General features: G+C 48.9%; 2 protein-coding genes across 4 annotated transcripts in view; one reads left to right on the plus strand and one right to left on the minus strand.

The window, feature by feature from the left end:
* Positions 1-74: 74 nt before the first annotated feature.
* On the minus strand, positions 75-10601 carry cfap20dc (CFAP20 domain containing). Of its 2 annotated transcripts, none has more exons than XM_086168879.1 (15): positions 10034-10601; positions 9673-9762; positions 8252-8345; positions 8107-8179; positions 7755-7869; positions 7494-7644; positions 5996-6115; positions 5759-5913; positions 5421-5688; positions 4920-5179; positions 1688-2008; positions 1201-1440; positions 786-847; positions 621-699; positions 75-427 (listed from the first exon to the last, which is right to left on the minus strand). In XM_086168879.1, the coding sequence occupies exons 1-15, from the start codon at positions 10052-10054 to the stop codon at positions 380-382; spliced, it is 2097 nt and encodes a 698-aa protein (XP_086025005.1). In that variant the 5' UTR covers positions 10055-10601; the 3' UTR covers positions 75-379. The 2 variants fall into 2 exon arrangements, with proteins under 2 accessions (XP_086025005.1, XP_086025004.1); XM_086168878.1 differs by having other exon boundaries at positions 621-703.
* A 4513-nt stretch (positions 10602-15114) lies between these two features.
* The window catches only part of ca16b (carbonic anhydrase XVI b), a 39811-nt gene continuing 30524 nt past the window's right edge, over positions 15115-24401 (plus strand). For both annotated transcript variants that reach the window (XM_086168136.1, XM_086168137.1), the window contains exon 1: positions 15115-15571. In XM_086168136.1, coding sequence (XP_086024262.1) covers positions 15484-15571 — 88 coding nt within the window. In that variant the 5' untranslated portion in view covers positions 15115-15483. The remainder of the gene's footprint in view (positions 15572-24401) is intronic.

A 24401-nucleotide genomic window follows, 5' to 3' on the forward strand; every position in this document is an offset into this window, starting at 1 on the left:
GCGCACAGGCAGATTTACTGCAAGTCCAATTAGAAGAAAATCATTAACGATCAGTTCATTGTTAATATTTATTCAACATTTAGAAAAGAGTCGCTGGAGGGCGGAGAGGGGGAAGACACATGCAGGGTGGACGGCCTCCAGAAGGTTGACAGAGGACCAGCACCTGAGGAGGCCTTCCACCAGATGTTACGGAGGCCTTCCACCAGATGTTCTGATAAGAGGAGCAGCCTCCTCATGACTTGAAGCTCCTGCTGGTTCGACGGGACCTTCATCCAAATGGCCTCCTCCTCTTCCCTCTTGCTCCTCACTCATGCCAGCTCGTAATACTTTCCCGTCCTGGGGTCAAAGTAGCAGCGGAGACATGGATCGTAGAGCAGATTCAAAAACTCCTCCTCACCCTCCTCTTCCTCCGGCACGACGGTTCCACCTGCAGGAAGGCAGGGGAAAAAAGAAAAACTCAGATCAGGGATCTTCTTCCATCTTCTCCAGAGGCCCTTGAATAACTGGACATTCTTGAAGTGGGTTTCCCACGAGTGACGTGAACTTCCTTCCAGGTGGACCCAAAACTTTCCGTCACTCTGGAGCTGCGCCGGATTGGTTGAAATCGTTGGCTGGCGTACCTGCGATTGGATCTTCATCGTGGTCTGACCTTCTCCACTGGCTCGGAGACACCAAGGGCGGGCTGAGCACGTCCATCCACTCCCTTGGGCCAGAAGCAAACAGCAAGACAACTCAGATCCTGAGGACCAACTGTTTGACTAGGTTTCCCCCCCAGCTACCCTCACCTGGGGTTGGAGCTCAGCAGGGGATCCATTTCCTTCTGGTAGTGGAGACCTTGGTCTGCAGGCTGGACAAGCGATAGACATAGAAAACATCCATCACCATCAACAAACCCAGGAGGGTCCGAGACACAAACCCTCCTTAGCCAGAGCCTGAGGGTCGACCTAAGGGCAGAGGAACCGTCCCGATCTTCCCAGGACTAAGAGGAAGACATGTCTTGTCCCGGTAAACGGAGACCTTAGTAGGAAAGCGCTATCAGAGTGAGAAGACCAAGTGCTCGAGCTTCTCAGCTGATCCTTGTGACTTTCAACAGATCCCTGTGACCTCATACTGGGCTGAGGTGAGAAGGTCCAGGTTAACCAGGTCAGTGAAGTGGACAGAGGGAAGACAAAGATGAAAGCGGAGGACTTGGGCTCAGACCGTGGAGATGTGGGTCCAGGTAGACGGGTCTTCGCAGCTCATGCTGACGCTGATGTTGCACCGTTGGATCTGAGAGGCGCTGAGTCCCGCTGCCTCGTCGTCATCCTCCTGCTGCTGCTGCCTTTTCAGACTCTCCAGCATCTGGAGCTCCTCGTCCTCCTCCTCCTCGTCACCTTCGACCAGTTGTGACTCGCTGCCGGGGAGGCCACGGGTCGGGATCTCCGGCATCTCCTTCCCCTTCTTTGGAAATAACACCCAAAAATGGATTAGCAATCTGGACAGGAGAGGGTCTCCAACAAGAAGGCAGAGCAGCCTGAGGTTTGTGGAGCAGGCGGCGGGAATGAGGGGCCAAACATGTATTCATTCAGCAGAGACTGGAGTTAGAAGGTCTGGACGGGAGGCCATGATCTCCACATCAGGGAGAACATCAGCACATCATCAGGCTCTGTAATCAACAGACCGTGTTTCCAGAGGGCGAGGGCAGTACCTCCTGCTTCCTGGAACCATCCATGTGGACCTCCTGCAAGAGCCTCCTGGACAACGACACGCCACTGTGTCCGTTCGGACCCGGGTTCCATCCCCAAGCCTGGTCCGGCCCGCCGCCACAAGGAGAGAGGCAGCGTATGGGGAGGAACCCAGGAGCCCTGCTGCCAAACAGAACCTGAGGCGCCGTTGAAGCTGGACGGGGCGTTTCAGAAGATCCCGATGGGTCCGGGTTCGGAGTCTGATCGGGACGCCAGAGGGGAGGAGCAGGGTCCGGGTTGAGGCTCCTTGCGGGAGGATGGAGGTGTGAAGTGAAGCTCTCGTCCTGAAAGAGAGGCAGAAGCTACGTTGACAGGGACAGGAAACATCTCACCTCATCTTCTCCACCTATCCTGCACTCAGTGTTGCAGGGGTGGTGATCTTCTTCACCTTTCGTCTTTTCTCTTCAGGTGTCGCCATAGCGAATTAATCTTCTCCATCCAACCCTATTCTCTGTATCCTCCTCTCTCACACCAACGACCTTCATATCTTCCCTCACGACGTCCATCCATCTTCTCTTTGGTCTTCCTCTAGACCTCCCATTCCAGCATCCGTCTACCAATATATCCTCTATCCCTATCCCTCCTCTGTCCATGACCCAACCGTCTCAGTCTGGCTTCTCTGACCTTCTCTCCAAAACATCTAACATGTGCCGTTCCTCTGATAGACTCATTCCTGATCCTCTCCATCCTGGTCACTCCCAAAGAGAACCTCAACATCTTCATCTCTGCAACCTCTAGTTCTGCCTGCTGTCTTTTGGTCATTGGAACAGTTTCTAGTCCAAACATCATTGCTGGTCTCACCACTGTCTTGTACACCTTTCCTTTTATTCTGGCTGATGTTCTTCTATCTCTTGGTACCCCTGACACTTTTCTCCACCCATTCCAATCTGCTTGGACCGTCTCTTCACCTCTTCTCCACACTCTCCTACGCTCTGGATTGTTGATCCCAAGTATCTGAAATCCTCCAGCTTCTTGATCTCCACTCCCTGTAGCCTCACCGCTCCACCTGAGTTCCTCTCATTCACACACATATGTTCTGTCTTGCTGCAACTAAACTCCATTCCTCTCCTTTCCAGCACATACCTCAACCTCTCTAGATGCTCCTCAACCTGTTCCCTACTTTCACGACAGATCACAATGTCATCTGCAAACATCATGGTCCACGGAGAGTTCTGTCTAACCCCATCTGTCAGCCTGTCCATCAGCACTGCAAACAAGAAGGGGCTCAGAGTAGTTCTCTGATGGAGTCCCACCTCGAACTTCTCTGTTCCCCCTACAGCACACTGCACCACTGTCTCACAGTGAGCATACATGTTCTGCACCAGTCTAACATACTTGCCTGACACTCTAGATTTCCTCATACAATTCCGGAGTTCCTCTCTTGGCAACCTGTCATAGTGATGGCAGTCATTAATACAAAGGACAAGATGTAACTGTCCCTTGTGCCAAAATCCCAGGTCAACCACATCTGGAAGCCCATATTGATAAAGAAGCTAACTTGTTGAAGTGCTCCAACAAATAACAGGCTAACAACCTAATAAAAAACATACAGTCACCGACTACATACCCCAGGCGGCAGCAGTCCACAGCAGGTCATGGGGGTTTTCAAGTGGGCACCTTCCTCCACTGATGTTTCGTTAAGTTCACAACACCTCAAGAAAGCTTAACAGAGAAATCCAGCGTCCTGGACACACCTCCCTCCATGCTACATGGCATCTACAAGCAAACAATCCTACCTTAGCGACCTCCTCAGCCACCATGTATCCTCCTTAGCCGTGACCATTCACTTGCTCGTTCTGCTTCCAGAGAGATGTTGCTGACTGCAAGTTTCTGGCTCCGACTGTGAACGCCCAACTTAGATAGTAGAGCAACGGCAGACTTTGCCACAAAACCATGGCAGCCCACCTCTACAGGCCGCACCCAAGCCCTCCAACCTCGCTGCTCTATATCTGCTGCTTTTTTAGCATACCTTGCTTTCTCAAATTCACAAGCCTCCTCAGCTTGATCCTCCCAGGGGACCATAAGTTTGATAAAATAAGACTACCCTCTCTACCCCAGGCCGCAGTAACAAATCCAGTCATAGCCGGGTGCTAACTATGTATGCTGGGACAACCAGCTGCTCATCCAGGTCCACCATCAACCCCAAGCCCCACCTTTAGCTGCCTGAGTTGTGCCTGAACCTAAATGGTCTAACCTTTTCGTAGCTCCCCCTCGCAGCTACAGAATTCACCTCTAGACATTTTCCCCTCAACTGCTGCTGCAAAAAAATTTCAACATCTGGTTATGGCGCCTAGTGTACCACCCCTGAGAAAGACTAACCTTACATCCTGACAGTGTATGCCAAAGTGTGCATACACCAGAACACAACGGACAGACAGCATCTTCGCCCAACCACTGATTGAGGTTCTGAGGAGAAGGTAGCACATCATACGTAGCTCCTATGACAAACCTTATCCTTTTAGCCTCCATGCTCCGAAACTCTCTCCACTTCAACTTTCTCCCAGTTCACCCAGTGTCCTTACTTTGCCTGCCACACTGTCTTAGCACATCTTATTGCTTCCTCTTGCTCATGTACTTCAACTACCATCTGCCTCTTTTCTACGAGTGATACCTTGTTCCATACTGGTTTTCCTACACTATACTTCCTCCACTGCATCTTTTGGGTTCCATGTCCTCCCTCTTCTAGCTATGGGTGCTACATTCCTCACCACTAGATCCTTAGACAGAGTGAGAGTCATTTCCAATCTAGCCTTGGCCCACATTAAATCCTCTGCCAGGCTAGAAACCGGCAACTCCAACATGCCTTTCTGATACTTTGCTGAACCTCTTAGGCACCTCTTAGGCACCTCTTAGGCACTGTCAACGGCCGCATCAACCGAGGCAACAACCCGAACTGCAAACAACACAACTTTAACTTTCTGGTAGCCCAGACCTATCAATGCTCGAAATACCTTGAATCATTTCCTGCCTCAACTCCTCAAATTGTCCCTTATGGCTAAGACTTGTGTCAAACTATCTATCCAGACTCTTCACTCGGTTCTCTTGCACCCTCGGCACCACCGCACCATTTAGAACAAACCCCTTCTTATCTACTACCTTCCCTCCATCAGATGACCTCCTCTGGATCTGGAAGTATCTGAACCCATCTGTCAAAGCTCAGTACCTTCCCTGCAGACTTCCTTCCCTGCATCTTACCTCCTCCTCGCTCTCGCTGCCGAAGAAGTCTTCTTCAGGCGGGGGCCCGGGTCGCCTCCGTCCGCCGCCTCCGGCTGCAACCTCCGCCTCCGCCTCGCCCTTCTCCTCCCGGACGCCGTCACCTCGTCTGGGCGAGTGGGGCTGGGACGAGAACCTGAACACCCCCTGTCCTGGGGGGGTCCTGGACCCCGGCTCCTCCTCGCTGCCAGAGCTGCTCCACAGCCGCAGGCGGGTAGAAGAACCTGGCCGGAGGTCCTTCACTGATGGAGCAGAACATTGGACACTTCTAATTACCATCCAACTGCCCGTGGGGGGCCGGACCTTCAGACCCCTAAGTGTCCAAGGTGAACACACACGACCAGGTTTCACGTCAATTATGGATTCAAGGAGAGAAGAAATGAAGACGCCGATCTGCATCTACACCATCTGATGGACTCTTCCACTTCCTCACTTCCTCGTCCCTGCACCCTGACCCTTGCATCCTCACATCCTTGTCCTCACCCGTGCATCCTTGTATCCTCGTATCCTCCGCCCTGTCTGGAGAGGAGAGGCCCTCCTGGTTCTCCTCACACGCCGGCCGTGGACTTTGCGTCGGAGTCGTGGAGGTGGGACGTCGAGGAGATGAAGCATCAGGCTCTCTGGTCGTCTTCCTCTGGCGGGGGCGTCCGGACGCCGGCGGCTCACCGGGGGAGGCTGCTGGACCTGGCGGTTCCTTCGTGGTTCCGGTGGGGTTCTCCTCCTTCTGGAGGGTCCTACAGGTCAGGTGTACCTGAGGGGAAGGGATACCATGAAGAACCCGGCGAGGAACCGGCGTCGGCCGCCGAGATCCCGGGCCTCACCGGGTTGCGGACGGAAGCGGCGTCTCCCTCCGAGCCCTTGCTTCTCCTCCCGTTTGGAGGCGGCGGCGCCCCAGGTTTGGGCCCCGCGGCGGAAGGGGGTCCGGTTCGAGGCCTCGGCTTCGGGCGGCAGGACGATCCGACGGGACGATCCGGAGCTGGAAGGCAGAGAAGGAAAGGGCGAAGCTGCCGGAGCGCCGGGTTCCTCCCGGAACTCCTGATGATCAGTTATGGTCTCACCACCGCCGGCGCTCCGGACCGACTCCACGTTCAGCAGCTGAGACCGGTGGTGCAGATCCGGGGGGAGGCGGCAGTTCAGAGGGATCAGGTCCGGGAGAGCCGTCCCCCCAGGCCACCCGTCTGGAGTCAGGCAAAAGGGGAAAAGACCTGAATCCTTTCTTTTCTTTCTTTTTCATCAATTTTTGATCAAGGGACCGTGTTTCCTTTTCTCGCTGGAATTTCTCACGAGTATTTTTTGTAATATTTTTTTGGATTGTTTTTTTTTTTACCCCCCGATTCTTTTTTTTTTTTTTCTCATTTTATTTTTCATGAATTTAACAGTTTTTATCAGAATGTATTGTTTGCTAGGATTATTTCCAGGCTCTTTTGCTTTCAAACGTTTGTTTCAGGATGGTTTTATTTCCTGGAATTGAACCTGTGTTATTTTCAGGATTTTTTTTTGTTTTCAGAATATTTTTTGCCCAAGATATTTTTTTAAGGACCTTTTTTTTCATGAATTAACCAGTTTTTTTTTTTTCAGAATGTTTTATTTGCCTGGATTATTTGTTGACGGCTCTTTTGCTGTCAGGCTTTTTTCCCCCGGGATGTTTTTTTTTTTAAACTGGGTTTTTTCAGGCCTTTTTCCTGATATCTTCCTGATTTTTTTTCCCCCAAATGATTTCTCGTGATTTTTTTTCAAGGATGTTTTTTGCCCCCGATTCTTTCCATGAGTTTCTTAGGACTTTTATTTTCATGAACTTATCAGATTTTTTCAAGATGTATTATTTGCCAGGATTACTTTCCGGGATGTTTTTTTTCCTGGACTGTAACCTGTTTTTTTGGTCAGGATTTTTTGTTTTCAGAATATTTTTTGCCCAATATATTTTTCCTTGATTCTTTCCCAAAGTTTTTCAGGATCGCTTTTTCCTGATTTTTTTTCATGAATTTACCATTTTTTTCAGAATGTTTGCCAGGATTATTTCCAGACTGTTTTGCTTTCAGGCTTTTTTCTCCCAGACTTACAGGCCTTTTTCCTGATGTCTTTCTGATTTTTTCTTTCCCCAAGATGATTTTTCAGGATTTTTTTTCAAGGATGTTTTTTTGCCCCCGATTCTTTCCATAAATTTCTTAGGAATTTTTTTTCCTGATTTTTTTGCATGAATTTATCAGGTTTTTTCAGAATGTAGTATTTGCCAGGATTACGTTCGGGGATGTTTTTTTTCCGGACTTTAACTTTGGTTTTTTCCTGATTTTTTCAGGACTTTTTTTTTTCCTGATTTTTTTTTCATGAATTTACCAGTTTTTCTCAGAATGTTTGCCAGGATTATTTCTAGGCTCTTTTGCTTTCAGGCCTTTTTTCTGATTTTTTTTCTTTAGAGAATGTATTTATTTTCCCTCGGATGTTTTTTTGTGATTTTTTTTCTCCGGGATGTTTTTCTCCCACTGATTTTTTTTCAGGACATTTCCCAGATATTTCTTTCCTCCTGCTGCTGAACCCTCTGAACCTGGGCTGTCTCACCGTCACCCGACGGCCCTCTGGGCTCCGTCTTCATGGTGAAGATCCTGCGGACCTTGCAGCTGGCGAACAGGGTGATGCCATCCAGGCTGAGGAACGCCGTGTCCTTGAAGAGCTGCCCGAACGACACCAGGTCGATGCAAACCGTCGTCCACTGGAGCAAGAGAAGGCGTGAGGGAACGGGTCCGAGCCCTGGGCGCACACCGGGCCTCAAACACCGGGCCTCAAACACCGGGCCTCAAACACCGGGCTTCAAATGCTCACCGTGTTCCGTTTCAGGCCGGCGAAGGGTATTTTGGCGTGCCAGAGTGTGACGGACAGCTCTCTGTGGACCGTGGAGAAGCAGAGTCGCCTCTTCAGGTGTCCCACGTCCGTTATCCTGAGGTCGGGAGACGACAGAGGTGACGGTCGACGTTCTCCTGGGTGAGCCTGACTGTCAGAGGCTAAAAGTCCATCAGTGGATGTTCTAACGTGGAGACACCGATCTAGTCCAGCAGATGCAACCTCACCATGCAATCACGTAAAACTTCAATTGATACACAAAAAGTCTGTGTATCTTAAGAGTACAAGTCCTTGAATCACGTTACGTTTAACACTGTGGCCCTGCTGTACTCACACCAGCTCCACCGAGAAGTCTCTGCTCTGATGGACGTTCACCTGGAGGACCAGGAATCTCTGGAGAAGCCCGACTGGAAAGGAGAGAGGAATGAATGACCTGGACGAGGACCGGCCAGGTTTCCCGGGTCCCCGCGCTTCCTTACGGGACATCCGTCCGTTCTCCGGCATCTGCATCTTCACCGTCTGGCTGCTGCCCTCCAGGCTGAAGACGAAGCCCTTCAGCTCTTTGTCGTACTCCTGGAGGAGCAAAAGGGAGGCGACACTGGGGGGAGTCAGCAGAGATGTTTCACGGCGCAAAGATACCCGTCTGATGCTGATCTCTAACTCCTGTGTTTTTTTGTTGTTGTTTAACTTCAGGCTCTGACAGGAAGTGCGACCTCAAAACTCCTGTCGGTGGTAAAAATTTGTATTCCAGCGATCCCTCGCTTTAACGCGGTTTACTTTTCACGGTTTCGCTACTTTGGATTTGCATGGTGCATTGTGTTCTGCATTCTGATTGGCTAAAAAGTCACTCCGCTTCTTCTCTACCTGTGCGTCAATAACGTTGCAGTTTAATACCTACACGTACGTAAAACAGCTTGGCAAATTTACATGACGGACGTGCAAATTCTCTTGCCATTTCGAGTTTCTCTAAAACCTATAATGTTGACAAAACGCTCTGGAGCGACAGGCGGAAGATGCTATCTATGGCAGATAAAGTTAAACTTCTGGACATGCTAAGGGAAGCTAAAAGCTATGCGGCTGTAGGTCAGCATTACGGAATTATTGAATCTTCCGTTCGTTCCATAAAGAAGGAAGAAAAAAACATAAGGACGACAGCAGCGATGTATAATAGAGTATTTAATTGAATAATGATTGTAAAAAAAAATAGAGGTTTCTACTTCGGGATTTTGCCTATCACGGGTTCTTTTTGGAACGTAACCTCCGCCAAAAACAAGGGTTTACTGTATTTTAAATTTATTTTACTGTTGCTTGTGCTCACAACTATTCTGGTCGAATGTGACAAGCCTTTATCGAGAGAAGTGGATTCTCATCGCGGCCGGACATTTTTGTTTACTATGAAGACCGCACCAAGGAAAAGGACTTTGTTTCTTTTGTGCAACTTATGTTGCTTTTGGGAAAATGTTATTACATGACATTACATTACAGTTATTTAGCAGACGCTTTTATCCAGAGCTTACAAAAACTGCAAAATGTCACATTCATAAAAGGGAAATAGAGTCACAGCACACCGAAGTTGACAATATTTCAGCAGGAAATGGATAAAAACAGCATCACTATGAATGGACTTTGGAACAGGAGGGCAAAAACTAATTTTATTTAGGAAAAATGTGTGCAATATTTGTGTGTTGGTGTATGGCCTTTTGATTTGTTTTTTCATATGTTTACATGTGTTTTTATTGTGTTTCCCCTGTTATTTAAAAACAAAAAGTTTGAATTCTGCACTTCCGGTTCGCGGTTGCTTCGCTAAACCGTAACTTCTGGTTGGTTTAGGGTTAGCATGTAGCCGTTAGCTCACCCGCCCCGCCGTGGAAACCCGAGAACTTCCGTGGGGCGGACCCACCTTGTGCACAGCGGACGCCCCCCCGCACAGCCTCCAGTTGGCCGCCGGATCTTTGCCTTGTCCGCTGAAAACCTCCACCACCGCGCCGCCCTGCCGGACAGCCGCCGTTAGCATGTTGCTAAAGCTCGCTACAAGGTTAGCCTGTTGCTAAAGCTAGCTACAAGGGTTAGCAAGCTGCTTAAGCTAGCTTCAAGGTTAGTCTGTTGCTAAAGCTCGCTTGAAGGGTTAGCATGACTCGGTTTATTTCGAAAAATGACATCAATATCGATGCGGTGTAACTTTAACTATACTTACATACAAATATATCCATCTAAATATGCGTACAGATGGATGTATACGTTTATTTTAAAAGTATATTTACCTGGTAATTCTTCCTGAACATTCTCTCTGATGTCACTCCGGATTAAACCGAAAACACTTCGAGGACCTTCTTCTTTTTCTTTTTTCGTCTTCTTTTTTTTATTACTCTTCTATATCTTCGTCTTCTTTTTCTTATTATTCTTCTATTTCTTCGTGTTCTTTTTCTTTTTCTTCTGACAGCCGTTTATCTCGGGCTGCGCCGGTCGCCATGGCGACACGACGCTCTTCCCTCTGCAGAGATGTTCTCTGCAAGGTAAGACGTCTCACTCTGTCCACGGTCACGGTCACCGACACGAATCCGTGATTTTGATCGTGGGAATGAAGGGAAGTGAATGAACACACACTTTCATCCCTCCATCTGTCCATCATCCTTCCATCTGTCTATCTATCTATTCATCTGTCTATCCATCCATCCGTTTATCCATCTGTTAATCATCTGTCCGCCCAACCATTGATCTATCTATCTATCTATCTATCTATCTATCTATCTATCTATCTATCTATCTATCTATCTATCTATCTATCTATCTATCTATCTATCTAGCAAGCTAGCAAGCTAGCAGGCTATCTATCTATCCGTAAATCTGTCTGCCCACCCATTGATCTATCCATCTGTTAATCAAATCATCCATCCATCCATCCATCCATCCATTCATCCATCCATCCATCCATCCATCCATCCATCCATCCATCCATCCATCCATCCATCCTCAACCCATCCATCCATTCATCCATTCATCCATCCATCCATCTGTTTGTCCATCCATCCATCCATTTATTCATCCTTTTTTCGATCGATCCATCCATCCATCCATCCATCCATCCATCCATCCATCCATCCATCCATCCTTCCATCCATCCATCCATCCTTTCATTCATTCATCCATCCATCCATCTGTTTGTCCATCTATTTATTCATCCTTCTTTCCATCCATCCATCCATCCATCCATCCATCCATCCATCAGTCAATCCAACATCCATCTGTTTGTCTATCCACCCATCTCTCCATCCATTGATCTGTCCATCCATCTATCCATCCTTCAGACACCCATCCATCCATCCATCTATCCATCCATCCGTCAATCATCTATCTGCCTATCCATTGATCTATCCATCTGTTCATCCATCCATCAGGGCAACCAATATCCACCTCTCTGTTTGTCCATCCATTGAAATGTCAATCCATCTGTCTGCCTATCAAACCATCCAGCTTTTCATCCAACATCCATTTATATGTTTGTCCATCCATCCATCCATCCATCCATCCATCCATCCATCCCTGCTGACAGTTAGCAGAGGGTTGGGGTTTAACCTGAACATCTTAGCTGCATGTCCAACCATTCACCCAGGGGTGGAGGACTGAGGTGTTGTCATGGCGACAAGGCTGAAAGTGTCCCCGCCCCTCCACCCCGTCGCTCACATGTCGAGTGATAAAGGAAGCCGATCTTGGTCTCTGTGAGGAGGAGACCTCCAGCAGAACTTCTCCAGATGGTTTGGAAATGGATGGGATTTGCTTTAGGGTTTGTTTAGAAGCGGCGTCTTTACGTCAAGCCGTGATTTGAGCGCCGGCGGAGACTCTGAGGCTCTCCAACCACCCTTTCTACCTCCTGCCTGGGGTGGAGGCCGGAACCCTCCATCACTCCTTCCTGCTCCTCGACACTCCTTCTTCAATGCTTTTCTTTTTTTATCGCTTTAGCAGAGGAAACACTCACTTCCAACACTAGCTTGGCCCGCTGTGAATGCTAACATCATCGGCGGCGCGCTAATCGCTAACCTCTTGAGGAGGCTAACGGCTAGCGCGTTCCCGCCGGACGCTCTCGCCGACGTCATGAGGCCATTTGCCGGACGAGTGAACAATGAAAGGCTGAGAATCCCCACCGTCCAGGTCCGTTCAAGCCGTGCTTACGCAACGTCGATAAAAGCTTTCCTGTGTCTCACACTGACCGGTAAGTGGTCACACACACACACACACACACACACACACACACACACACACACGCACACACACACACACACACACCTCTGCAGGTTCTGTTCTTCACCTGGACTCTCCATCCCTGGAAGGGTGGAACCCATGCTTTGAATGTTTTATTGTGAGCTAGCAGCTAGCGCCTCTTCTCTGAGCCAGAAGGTCCCTGGTTGGATTCCCACATTGTTCCTTCCTGAGTGGAGCCTCCATGTTCTCCCCGTGTCTGCGTGGGGTTCCTCAGGGTTCTCCGGGTTCCTCCCACGGTCCAAACCCATGCAGGAGGGTCAATGGAGACCCCGGATTGTCCCGGCACGTGAATGATCGCACCTCTCTGTATGTGGCCCTGTGATTGGTCCCGCCTCTCGTCCAATCACAGCTGGGATGGGTCAGGATGTTTTCCCACCAGACGGACATCTGCATCTCCAATAATGAGCCATCGCCGTGCAGCGACCACCTCCACGACACGCCTGACGGTCTTAACATGGCCGCCTGCACCTCCGGCGTGTCCTCATGACCTTCTGTGTCCATGGGTTCTCCATCCAGGTTCTCCAGTTCCAGTCAAACGATGAGAAGGTTCACCGAAGACCTGGACTGCCGGATGATTGACAGCCCGAGGGCCGGCCCGGATCGGCCCTGACACGCTCTGACCTGGATTTTATGCATGAGAAGTCCGTGGACAAAACCTAGCGACAGACTTTATGGCAGGAGAGCAGCTTCCTGTTTCCCGTTTCCGCTCACCGGCCCGTCTATTCGTAGTTTTGTCCGCTTCGGCCGCAGGAAGTGGCGCAAACCTCGGCTTTAAAATCTATTTTCAGAACCGGACGCTCGCTCAGCCGCGATGGGACGGGAAGACGGCAGCAACAAACACCAGGGGGTCACAAACCAAATATACACATTTAACGTCGTACCTGGACTTAGCAGTGGACTGAACTCGCGATCTGTATCAAATTATATTTCCTGTTCAAATGAATTCGTTCCAGCCGCTGGTGTTCTTTATGAATAACATAAAACTGTATTAAAAAAAATGATAATGATGAGGTTTTCTCCTGATCTTCTATCCTGGACGTACTGGCTCCACGCTTAATGCTAAAATGTGTCGCTAAATGTGACTTTATTTACTTTAAAACAGGGTGGATGTCAGAGGGCGGAAGTTACAAAGGACAAAAATCCATGAAAATACATTTGGACTCTAAAACTGTTCCTACAGTTATTTTGGTCTTCTTTCTATAAGGATTGAAATTGGAATCAAATATGGTGATAAATTGTGATTGTTGACTTGTAAAGCGTCTTTGAGTACCATGAAAAGCGCTATACAAATCCTATGTATTATTATTTATTATCAAATTCTGCCTCAACAATAAAGCAGACGGGTTTCTTATGAAATTTCACACAACACAAACCCGGCAAAAATCCCGTTGCAAAGATCTAGAGTTGATATTGGTGACTCCTGTGGTTTCTGTGGTATACATATTTATTTTACTATTGCTTCTACTCACAACTATTTTGGTTAAATGTACGAGTCTCTATCTTGGATTGTCACTGCAGCTGCAGGATAAGGACATTTTTCTTTATGATGGAGACCGATTTTGTTTCTTTTGTACACCTTGTGCTGCTCTTTGTAAAATGTCATCTTCGCCAAAGGAAGCGGATGAACAGCAAACTGATTTCAGAAGCAGCCTTCAGGACCCGAAGGTGCTACCAACCCATTTCATTTTGGAAAAATGTGTTTAAACATTTGGCTTTGTGTCATTTTACTCTTTATATGACTGTTTGATTTATCTATGTATATTTTTGTGTTTCCCCCGGCGACACAGATTTATTGTGTTCATCCAAAATACGGGACTGACTCAGAAAATTATTGTGATAAAGTTCTTTATCTTCTGTAATGCAATTAAAAAAAAACAAAAAATGTCTCACATTTTGGATTCATTACAAATCAAATGAAATATTGCAAGCCTTTTATTATTTTAATATTGCTGATTGTGGCTTACATCTTAAGAAAACTCAAAAATCCTATCTCAAAATATTAGAATATCATGAAAAAGTCATTTTTGCTGTTTAATGCAATTAGAAAAACAAAGATGTCCCGCATTCTGGATTTATTACAAATCGACTTAAATATTGCAAGCCTTTTATCATTTTAATATTGCTGATTATGGCTTACATCTTAAGAAAACTCAAAAATCTCAAAATATAAGAATATCATGGACAAGTAATATTGTTTTCTTTAATTGCACTTTATCACAATATTCTAATTTTCTGAGACAGTCCTGTATATATATATATGTGTGTGTGTGTGTGTGTGTGTGTGTGTGTGTGTGTGTGTTTATCTCCACACAAGTGGAGTTGTGTTGACCCGCTGGCCCCGCCCCTTCAGGTCACATGACCGGAAATGACCCCGAGTCCAAACAATGAGCGGCTCCTCGGTCAGAAGAACCCCTTTTTTTATTTTTTGGTTTGTGAGGTTTTATGAGAAATGTTTAATGCTAGACGAAAAAGAAAGTAAAAGAAAATAATTATATACACAGATAGATAAATAAATTTAATAAAAACTGCAAGGGGAAAATATGTATTTATATGTATATGTATTTAACTTGGTGGTTCACAAGGAATCTCAGACATAAGACTGTATATTTTTTGGGTTTGGGATTTTCCCATAAGTTTTAAGGATTTTTTTTTTTAAATATAATTTAAAATAGTTTATAAAGAAATTGGAGGAAGACTTTTGTATTCTGTTTTTATGAATGAAGAACTCGGCCAGGCTTAAAATAACACCGACACATAGTTCATCTTTTTAGTTGCCTAAAAGTAAAAAGCAAATGTTATATCATCTCTTGGGAAGGAAACTAGTGAAGATGGAAAATTGTTTTTAAATCATTTTTGAGGGTCGCCGCAGATCTCAGGTTTCCCGCCCGCAGGAGCCCGCGTCTGACCACGTGATCCGCCGGTGTCAACCGGACCCGGGATCCGAAGGCGCGACGTCAGGGTCCGGTTCCCCGGGGGCCCCCCTAGATCCCCGGGGCCCCCGCGGGGGCTCCGCCTCCCCTCCGGATTCCCCGCCCCGCCCCGCCCCGCACAGCCCCGCACAGCCCGTCCCGGTAGGACGGGACCAGGAGCCGGATCTCGGTACGTGCGTGAGCAGTGCACTTCCTGGACCGGAGGATGGGACGCCTCCGGCCCGATCGATCGGTAATGCCCGCCCGAAGCCGATAGGGATCGATCCTCGGGGGATGCGGCCGCCCGGAGAGCCGCTACGAGCACGGCGGAGCGGAGCCGCGGATTCCCGGGACCTTCCGGAAGCGAGGACCGGATCCCGGTCCGTGACGGACCGCAGCTCGACTACCAGCCGAACCGTCGGCGCTCCGGGACGGGCGGCGTGACTTCCGCCCGGGAGGAACCAGAAGAAGAAGAACCAGAAGAAGAAGAAGAAGAAGAAGAAGCGGAGGCTCCAAAGTTTGCCGCCCCGGATGCTCGGGCGGACATGCGGGCATCACGGGGACCGAGTTTCCGGTGGATCTTAACCTTCGTGCTCGTCGTCGCCTCGTCCGAACCCGCCGCCTGTCGACCCGGTAGGTGACCCGGACCCGGACCCGGACCCGTTTGTTTGTTCCGGTTCTGAAAGAGCAGGAGGAGGTGGTGGGTTTTCACGGTTCGGATCGTTCGGACGGACCCGAAGCGGAACCGGAACCGGAACCGAGTTGGTGCGGTTTTGAGAAGATCACGGTTCGGTTCTTCACACTTCCCCCCCCCCCCCCCTCCTCCCCCGCTCTGATCTGATTTAAGAAGTTCGTGTGTGTGTGTGTGTGTGTGTGTGTGTGTGTGTGTGTGTGTGTGTGTGTGTGTGGACCGCGACTCGGTTCCGGTTCTCGAGCAGAACCGAGCATCCGGCCAGCTGTTAGTATGTGTGTGTGTGTGTGTGTGTGTGTGCAGGTATGGAGGGTGATCGGTGCCCGGGGGGGGGTTTGCAGGAGTGACACGCACGCGCGCACACGCACGTCGTTGAACGTCCAAAAATAAGCCCCGGATCAAAGTTGTTTTCAATTAAAAACCGTTTTTTGTTTTTTTTTTTTGTCGGCAAATGAGGACAAATTGATGGCGATGACGTCACCGCTTCTTAAAGCCACAGTGCGGGACGGTGCGTGCGTGTGCGTGTGCGTGCGCGGAGGAGGGCACCGCCAATGAAGTGTAGTTGTTACGTCATCAGCTCACGGTGGTAGCCGCTGTTTTTGGACGGTTATTGGCGTCTGATCGTCCTGATCGGTAAATCTGGATCAGATCGACACACACACACACACACACACACACACACACACACACACACACTAAACACCTCCTCTGATGACTGCAGGAAGTTTAGGTGGAGGCTGGAGGAGGACGTGACTGGAAGTTTGGATTCGTCAGGGGACGTGTGTGTGTGTGTGTGTGTGTGTGTGTGTGTGTGTGTGTGTGTGTGTGATATAAACAGCTGGTGTTTCTGATTTTCTGGATTCTTTGGCTGATTCAAGCTCCGCCCTCCCAGTGTCTGACATCACAACCGCCGGCCAATCACGGGCCGAGAGGTGACGGCCAGGTTTGCCTGCCTGAAACTCTGGCAGCAGTTAAGGCATCCAGCAAAACACACACACACACACACACACACACCGATTAGCCAGCTGTGTGTGTGTGTGTGTGTGTGTGTGTGTGTGTGTGTGTGTGTGTGTGTGTGTGTGCGGCAGCGTTCACCCCCCATACAGCCCTGATGTAACACAGAAGAATGGTTCCTCTCTGAGTCACCCCCCCCCCCCCAAACCCCCAGTTCCAGGCCTCCACGTCCTCAGTTTGCAGCTCCGTCGACTTGTAGCCCCCTGACACACACACACACACACACACACACACACACACACACACACACACACGCATGCACGCCTGGCTCTGGGTCTGAGGCAAAACAAAGAGTTTAACTGTTTGTGTTCCGACGTCCAGAACCCCTCTGGTTCTGCGCTCCAGGTCTGAGGAGACGGAGGACTTGGAGGTCTGGATCGGGAGTGAACCCGGATCCTGGTCTTTGTGGTGCAGGAAGCGTGAAGTTGTGTCTGATCCGCCTCTCAGTTTGTCCCCGTGCACAGACAGGAACATCAGCGTGAGAACTTTGGTGCTTCGACATTCATTCGTTCACGTACCGCCAACTCTGCGGTCCTTCTCGGCTGCCATCGGGCGAGACGAAGGGTCATTCACTCACACATTCACATCTTATATGGAGACAGTCAGCAGTCACTCCATCGTTACTCTCCTAGTCACATATCCTTTAGAGACATAATAGAGACATGTTCACATCTCATAGACACAACATTCAGTCACTCATTCACATGTCCTATAGAAGGATATAACCATCCATAGCTCACACACATGCAACAGTCGGAGCTCATAGAGACATACAACTTTTGCACCTCATATGGAGGCGTACAACATTCACTCACTCATTCACACCTCACAGGGACATACAACATTTGCCCCTTGTAGGGACACAACGTTGGCACCTCATATGGAAATGAACAACATTCACCACCGCATTCACCTGTCCTATAGAGAGATATAACCATTCAGTCTCTCATTCACACCTCGAAGAGACACACAACATTTGGACCTCATAGAGCCATACAACATTTGCATCTTGCAGAGACATACAACATTTGGACCTCATAGAGACATACAACTTTTGCACCTCATAGGGACATACAACATTTGGACATCATAGGGACATACAACATTTGCATCTTGTAGAGAAATACAACATTTCAACCTCATATGGAGGCGTACAACATTCACTTACTCATTCACACCACACAGGGACATACAACATTTGCCCCTCGTAGGGACACAACATTGGCACCTCATATGGAAATAAACAACATTCACAACCTCAGTCACCTGTCCTATAGAGAGATATAACCATTCAGTCTCTCATTCACACCTCGAAGAGACACACAACATTTGGACCTCATAGAGCCATACAACATTTGCATCTTGTAGAGACATACAACATTTGGACCTCATAGAGCCATACAACATTTGCATCTTGTAGAGACATACAACATTTGGACCTCATAGAGACATTCAAGGTTCAAACCTCATAGAGACATACAACATTTGCACCCCATATGGTGTCGTACAACATTCACTCACTCATTCACACCTCACAGGGACATACAACATTTGCCCCTCGTAGGGACACAACGTTGGCACCTCATATGGAAATGAACAACATTCACAACCTCATTCACCTGTCCTATAGAGAGATATAACCATTCAGTCTCTCATTCACACCTAGTAGAGACACACAATATTTGGACCTCATAGAGCCATACAACATTTGCATCTTGTAGAGACATACAACATTTGGACCTTGTAGAGACATACAAGGTTCAAACCTCATAGAGACATACAACTTTTGCACCTCATAGAGACATACAAGGGTCAAACCTCATAGAGACATATAACATTTGCACCTCATATGGAGGCGTACAACATTCACTCACTCATTCACACCTCACAGGGACATACAACATTTGCCCCTCGTAGGGACACAACATTGGCACCTCATATGGAAATGTACAACATTCACCACCTCATTCACCCGTCCTATAGAGAGATATAACCATTCAGTCTCTCATTCACACCTCAAAGAGACACACAACATTTGGACCTCATAGAGCCATACAACTTTTGTATCTTGTAGAGACATACAATATTTGGACCTCAAAGAGACATACAAGGTTCAAACCTCATAGAGACATACAACATTTGCACCTCATATGGAGGCGTACAACATTCACTCACTTATTCACTCCTCACAGGGACATACAACATTCGCCATTCACTCTCTCATTCACACCTAGTAGAGACATACAACTTTTGGACCTCATAGAGACATACAACATTCGCACCTTGTAGAGACATACAATATATGAACCCTGTAGAGACATACAACATTTTGACCTCATGGAGACATACAACATTCACCCCTCATATGGAAGCATACGACATTCACTCCCTCATTAGCACCTCCTAGAGACATGCAACATTTGGCCCTTGCAGAGACATACACCTTGTACCTCATACGGAGAAATACATCATTCACTGCCTCATTCACATGTCCTACAGAGAGATTTAACCATTCACTCTCTCATTCACACCTAGTAGAGACATACAACATTTGGACCTCATAGAGACATACAACATTCGCCCCTCATATGGAGATGCACAACATTCACGCTCTCAATCATACCGCAATCATACCGGTTTCCAACCACTGACTCTCATCCTAAGACATACAACCATTCGCTCTGTCATTCACACCCCAAAGGGACATACAGCATTACTCTCCTGTTCGCTTGTCCTGTAGAAGCATAACATATGATGCTATCTTCCTGTGGCGGTGACGGTTCAGTGTCCTGCTGCCGTCTTTTTTTGGGGCCTCCCTCCGATCAGGACGGGTCACGAAGCGCCAAGAAATCCGAGTGCGTTTGTTTTGTTTTTTCATGTTTCTGTCAAGCAGTTTGAGTTTTGTAGTTTTGTTGTGTACTGCAGTACTTTGTGCACTACTTTCTTAACCCTGTCAGTAGAAAAGCACTATTTTTGGGGGATTTTAGATGTGGGATTTTTTTTTTTTTGAGGTGACAGAAACAGTTTTTACTTTCACTTCTGCTACCCCAAAAACTGTTCAAGTATTTCCAGTCTGTATATTTGTAGCAGTACTTTTACTCTCCTGTCATGCCTAACCAGAACCTTCTGTATAGTCCAGACATGTGATGATTTTCTGCAACTTCTTTTATTGCATGAAGTCATTCTTGCTGCATCGGGGTCAGAGGTCAGGGCTGCTTCTCCTCCTCTTCTTCGGCTGTTGTCTGATTCCTAGTCGTTTCTCCGCTGACCTTCCGTACGATCGAGGGCTGAGAAGAGGTCTTTTTGTCTTTTGTAAGCTGACATTGACAGGATGTGGCCTACGGGAGCTTGCGGGCCACAAACCGAACAGCAAACACCGTCCACCCTCGTTCTCCACTTCGGTCTTGGACATCCAGACTTGTTCCCCACTCAAACAACAGTGGGTTTCCATGTGATCGCAGACTTCAGAAGGCTGTTGGCTGCCTTCCACTTGGTGGCGCTGTAGGACACTGCTGTCCTCTTTGACATTTCCTTCCTGTCCATACCCTGGAACATAGCATTTGAGGTATGTCTGGTGATAGAGGTTGTCCAGAATTTTGGAATGGAGGTCAAAACAAACATTCATTCATGAACTCAGGGTCGCCGAGGGGTTGGAAGCTATCCTAGCTGTCATTGGTTGCGAGGTATGCTTCACCCAGGACTTGTCCATCACACTTCCTACCAGTCACTCACGTGTCACAAAGACATACAACGTTCGCCCTCATTCGCACCTCCGGTGGACATACAACCATTCGCCCCCTCGTTGCCATGTAGCTTCACTTTGCCAGAAACAGAAGCAGGTCTTCAGGGACTCTTCTAGGAGAGTCCCAGAGTTTGCATGAAACCTCCTCAGCGTTTTTCTCCTTCTCCACCACCTCGGTCCCTCCGTGTCGTCGAATACCGCTGCTGATTAAAACCGCGCCCTCCGGAGGTATCCGGCATTGCGCCGCCGTCACCATGGCAACCGGAAAACGCATTAGTTACTCTCCTTTATTACCACAATCACTGATTGTGAAAGGTACTTTATGCTTCTGACTGAAAGGCAACAAAGCAAATCTTTGTGTGTGTGTGTGTGTGTGTGTGTTGAGACTCCTCAGTCCGCCGGCGGCTCCGTGAAATGTTCACTCTGCCAGCAGGACGTGGTAATTGGAGCTCCATGGTGAATTACGGGATGTAATCGGTGTTGGAGTCCCAACAGAATCTGGACCCGGTGGACCCCCGCCAACAATACTCGCGTAGATCCTTCAAAGTACTAATACATGCAATTTTTGTAACTACTCTGCATTTGAAGGTCTCTGCGTACGGTAGCGGTTAGTTAGAGTATGGCGGTACTCTTGAGTGAACCAACGAGGACGTGTGGTGTCTCGCAGTGCTTACGGTACTCCAGATCCCCCGGCCCTTCAAAGCCTGTTCCTTGTTTGTCGTCCCACTTCCTTCTATTCTGTTCGCGGCAACACAGACCTGCTCTGGTGGTTCCCCCTCATCAGGATCCAAACTCAGACCGGGGTCGGGGGGCGGTGGTGGCAAGGAGGGCTCTGAACAATGTCCCATATCTTTACCTTGAGAAATACTTCAATGGTCCTTGTTGCTATCCATGTGTACTCCTAGGCCATTTGGTTTGGCAGTATTTTTATAAAAGAGCAGGTGATTAGCTGGTTCTGTTGACCCAGTTCTACTGACAGGACCCCACCACCACCACCACCACTCGGGTCAGATGGACACTTCAAGTCATGACCTTTTAGTTCATCTTGACCCAGTTCCATTGACTGCTGTACCCCCGGGGTCAGATGGGCACTCCAGGTCATGACCTTTCAGCCCACCCTGGCCTACTTCTACCGAACAGGTTTAGATCCAAAACCCCCTTGCGATCTTGGAAGTCCATTCACGGTCTGCTCAGCAAGGTTCCTCAACACCTTCACATCAGGAGCATCCGGGCTCGAAGCTGCTGCAGGGACTACTTGTTTGACCCAGAGCCTCTCAAGTTTTGGAGGAACACTTTATTCTTGGGAATGCGACTTTTCCCGAAAAACCGTGGGAGTGGGTGTGGTTTAAGCTGTAGTCGCCTTTCCAGAGTTCTGATTGGACGAACACGTTCTAGTACTCACAGAAATGGAAGGTACCATGGCGACTGCTTCTTTGCCTTCAATTAGAAGAGGAGGGGCTCGTCTGAACGGCGCCGGCGTCGTTCCAAATTTTAATTCCCGCCTGCGGAGTAGTGCGTCACACACACACACACCAACACTCATCCTGCCGTGTGTGTGTGTGTGTGTGTGTGTGTGTGTGTGTGTGTGTGTGTGTAGCGGTGGCGGCTATGTCTGAAAACCAGAGTAGAGAGGAGCAAGTCCAAGTGAAGAAGAGTTTTCGAGACGAAGGACGGAAACCTCCCCTGCTTGACTTCAGCTTTTTAATCATTTAGCAACGACTCAGGGCCACTTCACACACACACACACACACACACACACACAGGTGTAACACACTCCTGCTGACAGTGTGTGATGGACGTCCAGGGTGCTCTGAAGGACGTTCTTTGCTGGACTTGAGGACTCGGACCCATCGGTAAATGTCCTCCTCCCCTCGGCTGTCCACCTCTTTGCCGCACCACCAGACCACATCAGCTTTATTTACAGCCCCGCTGTTTTGCCCCCCTCCCCCTGCTCTTGCCCCCTACCGAGACTGGAAACAATGGACCCTTCAGGCGCCTTTTCCTGCTGTGGATCCACTCAGCACCTCTGAGCTCCAGGCTGAATTATGATGGCGATTAGTGGAGACCTTCCTCACGCCAACAGAAATACTCCACCGCGGATTCTTCTGTTCGCAGAGGAACGTCGATTAAATGTCCGTCAGGGTCGACCAGGACCCTGAAGGCGTCTTCTTATCTTGAAGAACTTCTAGAACTTCACCACCCAGTCAGATCTCCATGCCCGCAGGGCTACTTGCGCTCCTCGGAGTCCATGAAAGCAAAAAAAGGGCCGGAGCGTTCAGGTAACGAGTTTCTCTTCTGTAGAACCATCTTCAGAACTCCATCCAGGGTGCAGACACCTTCTCTTTGAGTATCTGATAGTTAGCGCTAGCTTAGCCCCTCGTATGCTACCACATGCTCCCTCTGCTGACCCCTCACTCCTCCCACTCTTCCTATCCGGTCTGCATTCACGTCCTCCTTCTTCTGCAAAGGTCTCAGGCTCTCTGGACGCAGGTTTCCTGTGGCTTCATCTGCTGCAGCTTCTCGCCAGCCGGCCGCCGCTGTTGTTGAAGTTATTCATGTATCATGAATTACTAGCATGTAGCAGTTAGCGCTACTGATATTAGCAGTACCTCCTCGTACCTCCTCTGCTTCTTTCGCACTCTCTGTCCCAAACTATTCGTCCCCGAGGGGCAACCGGGCAATCGCCGCCTCCCGGTCGCCAAATACCGTTTCCTCGCCGCCGTCTCCGAGCGCTTGCTTCTCGGGGAATGTTTGAGGTTTCTGGAGATCATCAAGCGTGTGGTCCGGATCTGCTCCGCATGGAAAGTGTCATCAGACAGCCGGGTTGTGATTTGGAGCCACTTCGATAAAATCCGACATGAATCAGACCCGGTCGTCATCCAGACCCGTTCCAGCAGGACACCAGCTCTTTCTGCAGAGTGAAAAATACCAAACAGCCCGACGTTCTTCAGCAAGAACGTACATTTCGGCATTTCCTCGAGTTCGCCGGTGATTTTCAGGGAGGAAAGGCGCTGACGGAGGCGTAAAAAGAAGGTCCTATCCATCCTTCTGACACCTTCCCCTCTGGAGGCCGCAGATGTTTCGGTTCTTCAACCCTCCTTGTCAAGGAACCTCTAATTAACCAGGGATTTGAATACCACGGCCTTTTTCCTTGTGGCCTTTTCGAGCGGCGAGTCCTCGGCGGAAAAAGAATCCACTCGGGTCACTTTACCGAAGGTCCCGTCCCCGCAGGAACCCGTGGAAAGTCACGGGGGTTCCAGGGTTCCTCCACCATCAGGTCTGGTGGCAAAGCAAAGGTGCGGCAACTTCCCGGAGGAGAGTTCCCTCCACCTCCCCGACAGGTGCCGCCTGTCGCCGTGGGCAACCGCTAGCAGCATGTTCCGCCTCGCGGGACCAATGAGATGCCCCGGAGTCTCATCTTGGCGTAGGCGGCAAGCCGGTCCCGGTAAACGGCACCTTCAGCGGGCGAAGAACCGTCGGGATCTGACGTTTGCGTTGGTTTAAATGAAGGAGCGTAAAGGTGGCATCGACACGCCTCGCCTGAGAGGATCCAGGATGGAAATAGAACAACAGATTCGAGAAGATGAGGAGCGAGAAAGCTCGATGGCGGATCCTCGGGATTATTGTCCTTCTGGAACCGGACGTGGGAACACCGTTTCTGCGAGGTGGACCGTCACATGGTTGCAAACAACGAAGCCTCTAAATATAGGTTCTCTGCATTGCTGTGTTTTCCACGCGGTGGTTTAACATGACCAGGAGGAGCAGATGATTGAGGGATGGAAAGTAGTTTGGTCTTCAGACCTTCCAGACGCTGGTGGCAAGAGAGCGAGCGATTAGTACCCGACCGAACACGGAAGGGTTCCCGTTCCCTCGCAGGCTCTGGTCCGAGATCATCCGGTCTGATCTGGTCTCGTCCGACATCAAGGTTCCTGTCCCGCCCCTCTTCCAAGTTCTCCTCGGTTCTGCAGAGGACAACCAGGGAGGTGGTGATGTTCCAGAATCCAGAACGTTTCCAG

The sequence above is a fragment of the Fistularia commersonii genome, chromosome 21 (genome assembly GCF_037954325.1).
Source record: "Fistularia commersonii isolate RoL2024-O1a breed Wild chromosome 21, RoL_Fcom_v1.0, whole genome shotgun sequence".
NCBI classification, from domain to species: domain Eukaryota; kingdom Metazoa; phylum Chordata; class Actinopteri; order Syngnathiformes; family Fistulariidae; genus Fistularia; species Fistularia commersonii.